Source organism: Plecotus auritus (genome assembly GCF_963455305.1).
Source record: "Plecotus auritus genome assembly, chromosome: 12".
In the NCBI taxonomy this organism is placed as follows: domain Eukaryota; kingdom Metazoa; phylum Chordata; class Mammalia; order Chiroptera; family Vespertilionidae; genus Plecotus; species Plecotus auritus.
The window spans coordinates 10,118,270-10,125,340 of NC_137778.1; the positions used below are offsets into that span (position 1 = coordinate 10,118,270).

Here is a 7,071-nt window from a genome sequence, read left to right on the forward strand (position 1 = left end):
GGAGTGATTTCTCAATACTTCTCTCGTAAACTTGTATTTCAGATTGTTCTTTGGAGTAAAACGGGCTCTTCACTGCTTACAAAGTTGTTTCTGAGTTGCAGAAACTCCATGTTCTTTCCTGTATTCCCCATTCAGTCTTGGCTGCCACAGTCAGACAGACAGTGTGAGGACCCATTTTTCTTGCATCTGCTGTGGAAACCTTAGCAGCAGACAGTAACAGCTCCAGGTCTAGCAGATAGATGCGCCCCGCCACCCACTGTCACTGCGTGGGGCTGCTGCTCGCTTCTGCTGGGTCAGAGGCCTTCGAGAGGGCGTGGCATTCCCCTTTGAATCTTGAGAACCATGCACACCCACCCTCACCTCTGTGTCTGTTCCAGAATGTCTGTAAACCCGCGGAGGAGCTGCGGCGCCCGCCCACACTGCAGGAGATCAAGCAGCAGATCGCCAGCTACAACAGCCGTGAGAAGAACTGCCTGGGCATGAAGCTGGTGAGCGGGCCTGCCCACCTATGCCCCCAGGCCTCTCCACACCCTCTTCCTGTCTCGCTCCTCTGCAGTCCCTCTGGATTCTGGGGCTCCCCCCTTGATGTCCCCTTTCTTCTGGCCTCTGGAGGCCTCGGGGGCTGTGGAAGGCGGACAGCCTGGGCTGCCAGGGCCCGTACTTTTAAGAGAAATAGAACGGGCTTTAGAGTAAGACACAGATCCCATCTCTGGCTCTTCCACTTGTTCACTTGTGACTTTGAGAGACTTTCTTAACTTCTCTGAGTTTTACATTAAAAGGGAGCTATACAGTGACCGAGGGCCTGGCATGGCTTGGGCCCCAGGAAGCCCTGGACAAGGGGTGTTCGCAGCCCTTCTTGGTTGCACAGGCACAGCCTGTGTCTGGGGAAGCTTCCTTGGATTGGGCAGAACTTGGGCGTGGGGGTGCCCACTTTGTGCCAGGCTCAGAAAGGCCATCTTCAGTGGGGAGGGGAGGAGAAAGTGGGAGAACCCTGCCCCCTGCTGGTGGCTGGCAGCAACTGGTTCTTTAGGGCTTCAACCAAATGAGGCCCCAGGAAATTCAGTCACAGATGGGCCTGGGTTTGTCTTACAGGCTGTGGGTTTTAGAAAGAGGCCACTCAGACCCTGCCTCTTAGAACGGGGACTCGCCTAAGGCAATCAGCATCTGACTGGTGGCAGATTTGGGGCAGGCAGCTCTGGGGACAAAGCTACAGCTGCCCCAAATATCCTTTCTGGTAGCTACATACTGTGGGCCTTCTTGGGGCCCACTGGGCACCCCTAGGTTAAAGGAGGCAGGAAGGAACTCAGGGAGACAGGTGGGCATTGCCCGGGGTGACGTGCTATTAGGAAAGGCCTCTGCAGCCCCTGGGACCCGGGGCAGTGGCAAGGACCACGCAAGGCAGCCCTGCCCTGACCCCATCTGTCATCCCCCACCCCCACCCCTCCCGGGCAGAGTGAAGACGGCACCTACACAGGTTTCATCAAAGTGCACTTGAAACTGCGGCGGCCGGTGACGGTGCCTGCTGGGATCCGGCCCCAGTCCATCTATGACGCCATCAAGGAAGTGAACCTGGCGGCCACCACGGACAAGCGGACGTCCTTCTACCTGCCGCTCGACGCCATCAAGCAGCTGCACATCAGCAGCACCACCACGGTCAGCGAGGTCATCCAGGGGCTGCTCAAGAAGTTCATGGTCGTGGACAATCCCCAGAAGTTTGCACTTTTCAAGCGGATACACAAGGACGGGCAAGGTATGGGAGTGGTTAGAAACCACCTTCCTAACTGTCTGTGTCCCCACCAACCCGCGGGGGCTGGGGGAGGAGTGGCCCTCACGCACCGCAGTGAGGCCAGGCCATCCGTGCGCAGCAGGTCTGTGGCCCACGCATGCTGAGCCGGGAGCTGGCTGCAGCTCATGCCCTCCCTGTGCCCCTCGCTCCACATGTGACTTCAGGAAACCCACACCCGGGCTCCCACCTCCTAATCTGGAATGAGGGGACCCGCCCCACTGCTCCTCATCTTTTGGGAGATGACGTGAATGGAAACATGCTTCCCCCTCACACCAGAGATGAAAGGTTACTCCCCGTGTATTCTTCTGTTGTTTTAATTGATTTCAGAGAGGGAGAGGGAGAGAGAGAGAAACATCCATGATGAGAGAGCTGCCTCCTGCACACCCCCTACTGGGGATCGAGCCTGGGCATGTGCCTTGACTGGGAATCTAACCATGATCTCCTGGTTCATAGGTCAACGCTCAACCACTGAGCCACCGCGGCCGGGCACGCCCCGTATATTCTTGTCAGGTTCATTCTGTGGTTGAAAGGACCACTCCATCAGTTATCAGCACCACTCTGTCCAGTCCCCCACCCAAGCAGGCCCGCCCCTCTCCCGGCCCAGCTCCAGCCCCCCTCTCGGTTTGGTTGGTTCGCAGTGCTGTTCCAGAAGCTCTCTGTGGCCGACTGCCCCCTCTACCTGCGCTTGCTGGCTGGGCCCGACACGGATGTTCTCAGCTTTGTGCTCAAGGAGAACGAGACTGGAGAGGTGGAGGTAGGCCTGGGCCCTTTGCAGCTGCACGGACGCAGCCCCAGGGCACCGCGGGTGGCGCAGGGGTGTGTCCTCACTGCCCAGCACAGGTGCGGCAGGAAAATAGCTTGAGGAGTTGAGCTGGGGTGAGTGCAGGCCCAGGTCCAGGGTGTAAGCCAGGTTGGCAGCAAGTCTGGGCCTGTCTGGCAAGGTCTGTGGAAAGAGGATTTTGTGTGCTTCGTTTCTGAGAGCTCAGATGGAGGGGCACTGGCAACTCCTTGGGTAAGCCCAGGTGGTTTCGCTCCAGGGTGGCCTGAGGCCCAGCAAGCACCATAGAGATGTTTGAGCCTTTTGTCTCTCCCCGGTTCTTAAACATTGACTGCGCTCCCCCTAGAGGAGTCTGGCGGTGTAAAACGGGAGGAACCCAGACAGGTGCCCCAGAGGCCTGGGAGGCTGGGAAGGCGGAGACCTGTGACAGAGAGCTGGGGAGCCTCTGTTTGTCACACCGTGCTCAGTGGAGGCCTAGGGCTTGGCAGAGCAGTCTTGGGGTCACTTTGGAGATTTGGGGGATCTAGGCAAGTGGAGCTCTGTCCTTTCTCCCCACTTCACCCAGGCAGGTCTGGTTGTGTGGAAAAGTATTCCACTGGAAAGGCTGGAGCACTGCTGGCCCAGGGGACAGCTGGCGGGCCTGGGGGTTCTGAGGCCCAGGCTCTGCTTCTAGCTCCGCCGCCTCAAGTTCTGTGATCGCGGTTCCTCCACCTTCCCTGTGTGGACTTGTTCTCTCATCTCTGCAATGTGGGGATGGAACCAGATAAACCTCACAACTCCTATGTGCTCCAAGAATTTAGGGGTCCAAACCCTGGCTCCCAGGGGCCTCAGCTCCTAGGTCAGCCTGAAAGGCCGGGCCATCCAGGCAGGCCTGGGCCAGCGAGGCTCTACAGAGCTTTGCGGGTTATGTTCTCTTGTTATCTGCTCTGCCAGGTAACAGGCTGAGAGGATGGGGGTGGGAGAGATGATGAGCTTTTTGGTTATGTTCTCTCGTTGTCTGCTCTGCCAGGTAACAGGCTGAGAGGATGGGGGTGGGAGAGATGATGAGCTCAAGGTCACAGGGTGATTCAGGCTGAAATCCAGCCTCCTGAGCCCAAGTCCAGCTCTCCTCCAATCCTGAGGGTCTGCATGTGGGGAGCCTCCTGTCACCCCACAGGCAGATGGAGCAGACCAGCCGGGGCCCTGGGCAGCCCCAGCATCACTGTTAAGATCTCAGCTGCTACAGAGAACACTATGATTGACTAATAATACTGATAATCGGCTCATGGATAACCTCTTGCTCGTGATATATGACGATTTGAAAATGTGTTGCTAATATGACACGGGAAACCCAAGCTTTGCTCACTAGCGGACCATGCGCAGCTGTGGGCCTGAGGAGCAGGGCCCCTTGGGTCAGGCGACTTCTAACCCATCTCCTATTCGTTTTCTCCCTGCATCTCCCTCTCGCTTCGCAGTGGGATGCCTTTTCCATCCCCGAGCTCCAGAACTTCCTAACAATCCTGGAAAAAGAAGAGCAGGACAAAATCCAACAAGTGCAGAAGAAGTATGACAAGTTTAGGCAGAAACTGGAGGAGGCCTTGAGAGAGTCCCAAGGCCAACCTGGCTAACCGGTCCTGCTTCCTCGCTCCCAGTGCCCATGGATTTATTTTTATTATTATTATTTTGCAACAGACACTTTCTCTCAGGACACCTCTGACGGATGCGTGTGCGCCCACCACAGTCCCAGATGCGGCACAGTCTGACGGACACGTGTGCGCATGGGGCTGGGTCCTGCCCACTGCCACGCAGCGCCCGTCTGCACCTGCCAAGTGGCACTTATGCGAAGAGCAACCGGCGTCCTCCTGTAATCTGCAAGCCTTTCACAAACCAAATAGTTGCCTCCTTTATTTCTCCTTTCTGTGCCACCCACAGGATCTTATTTATGAGTTAAAAGCTGTAGCATCTTCCTTGAGCAGGTCTGAGCTAAGCTCCTGAAAGCAGGATGATGCTCATAAAAGGACTGTCCCGCACTGGCCCCAGGCGCGCAGGTCAGAAGTACCAGGGCTGAGGTTGGCTCAGAGATTTCTGGGGAAGCTGCAGCCTGGCCCTGGCCCTCGTCGCCGGAGTCTGTGCACATGTGAGCCCAAAGGCGTAGGTGTACATCTGCGTGTGTGTGTGTGGTGCTTCGCTGCGTCATTGTCAACAACTGTTTGTTCTTCAGTTACAACTGCATTTAATACTGCCATCGTCCTCGTGTTTCCACCAAGGAAACCAGCTACTAGCCATTTTAGAAGTCTCCTGCTAGCATGGAAATCCGGCAGCCAGAGGAAGCCAAAGAGCTTGCGGAGAAACGTGTCCAAGTGTCTCCAGCTTTCCACCAGCAAGAGAACGGGGAGGGCCTGGCTGCCTTGGTCCTGGGGCTCCTGCACGGCCTCTCCTGTATGGGGGTATGGAATCGGGATGCTGCCAGAGGAGCTGCCTTGGTTTCAGAGGGGAACTTCCCACCCAGCCACGTGGAGTCCTCTGTGTCCTGAAGCTCGGGCCAGCCAGTGGCACTGCGCTCAGCGAGCGTGGGGCTGGCCTCCCGCTGACCTCCCCGCTGACCTCAGTGCCTTTTTGTTTCCAGAGAGACGGGAGCAGGGAGTTTGTTTGAAGCTTTGCTGCTGGCTTGTTCCTGCCAGGAAGTGGGCCACAGCAGTGTGGGAGACAAGGCCCGGAGAGCCCTCCCTCTCTGTGTGGGGGTCAGGGTCAAGCTTTCTTCCCATCGAAGTTCCTGGGCTTTGATTCCCATAAGAGATGTCAAACCACATTGACAGGGCGGATCAGATTCCCGACTCTCACTTGTACTGGCTCCTTGTTTCAGCCCAAACTTGAAAGTACACTAGCCACACAGCGCAAGCAAGTAGCCGGATGCAGACACTCCAGTGCGAGGGAGAAAGCAGGGCAGATTTTTCAGTCGGCCTCTGAGAGACCCTTTCTTCGATGTCCTCTGCCTTCCCAAGTCCCTCTTGGGTTGTTTCAAGCCTAGGTTGCTTTGTGCAGCCTCGCTGAGTCCACACTGCCCTGATCCCAGAAGGAATGCTGACCCTTCATCATACAGGCTGTGCTAGTCTTCAGAGCTGCAGAAGCGAGACAGGCTGGCAGCTTGAGATTTTAAACCACGAACCCTATGGTCTGCCATCTCATGCTCAGCCTTAGCACTCCCCCCGGAAAGCCTCTCTCCTGCTGTGTAGTTCAGGGAGCGGTTGCGTCCTTCCCCTTCACGCTGCATGTCTCTACCACGGATAGAAGGCACGGCTCCTGCTGCACCGCTGTGAATGCTGCTGAGAACCTCCTGATGGGGGTGGCTACTTTATTTTTGAGAAAGAAGAAAGAAACCTCATGTACATGTATCTATAAAGGCTATGTATATGTAGCTATGTATGAAGAGATAGGGGTGTTTATGAAATAAGAACGTTATGGGAAAACGCAGACTTTATCTGAAGCAGTTAACCCAGGACCCAGGGTCCGAGCCTCCAAAAACAGGATGGACCAAGTATCCCCTCCCTCCCCGGGGAGGGCATGACTGCTGGTAGTGCCTTCTATCCTCCTGTTTCCCAGTGTGTGTGTTTTGAGGATATTTTCTCCTTAAATGCCTTTCCTATATGGGTTTAAAAAAAAAAAAGTAATAAAAGTTCGTTGCAAAAGTGATTCAGACCGGAGATCTCTTCCTTGAACTTGACCTTCTCATGGAACTTGGGAGCTGGAGGGCGGGTGGGAACCGAGACGAGCACACACTTCTTGGCAGTGTCAGATTTTCCTTTGCCAGCGGACAGAGGTGTGACGCTACTGTTCAAATAATCTTGAGGAAACTGTCCAGATACGTGGCTGGAGAGCGCTGCTAGGTGACCGGCTACTCGGCATCCCCACAGAGCAGCGGGGGAAAGATGCTGAGTTAGAAAAGAGAAGGGGCTTTCTAGAGCTGAGGAGGATAAAACTCCAGGACTAGCTACTGAGGTAAGCAATGCTGCTTCTATTTCTTTTTCCTGCTTCCAGTTTTATTTTTTATGATTCAAGTATAATCGACACACAGCGTATTAGTTTTAGATGTACAACACATAGTGATTTGACATTCTATACCTTTCAAAGTGATACAGTAAGTCTAGTAACCATCTGTAACCGTACAGTCATTATGATACTGACTATAGTCCCTGTGTTGTATATTACATCCCCATGAATTATTTTATAACTGAAAGTTTATAACTCATTCTCCTTCACCTTTGTCATCCATCCCTCCACCCCCTCCTCTCAGGCAACTATTAGTTTATTCTCTGTGTCTATGAGTCTGTTTCTGTTTTGTCGGTTGTTTTTGTAGATTCCCGATATATGTGAAATAATACAGTATTTGTCTGACTTATTTCATTTAGCATGATGCCTGCTCGGTCCATCCAAGTTGTCAGAAGTGGCAAGATTTTACTCTTTATGGCTAATATTTCATTATCTGTATTATGCCTTTATCCAGTTGTCTGTCGATGGGTACCTAGGTTGC

General features: G+C 54.3%; 1 protein-coding gene across 4 annotated transcripts in view; it reads left to right on the plus strand.

Annotated features, from left to right (window-relative positions):
- The window catches only part of RASSF5 (Ras association domain family member 5), a 73,009-nt gene extending 66,773 nt beyond the window's left edge, over positions 1–6,236 (plus strand). For 2 of the 4 annotated variants that reach the window (XR_013959393.1, XR_013959394.1), the window contains 5 exons: positions 378–488; positions 1,453–1,750; positions 2,425–2,540; positions 4,019–5,814; positions 6,119–6,232. Coding sequence is in view for 2 of the 4 variants with exons in the window: in XM_080647302.1 (XP_080503428.1) it covers positions 378–488; positions 1,453–1,750; positions 2,425–2,540; positions 4,019–4,171 (678 nt within the window). In the remaining 2 variants the exon portion in view is untranslated. Of the gene's footprint in view, positions 1–377; positions 489–1,452; positions 1,751–2,424; positions 2,541–4,018 lie in introns of all 4 variants that reach the window. The other 2 variants (XM_080647302.1, XM_080647303.1) reach the window with 1 other exon arrangement.
- Positions 6,237–7,071: the final 835 nt, after the last annotated feature.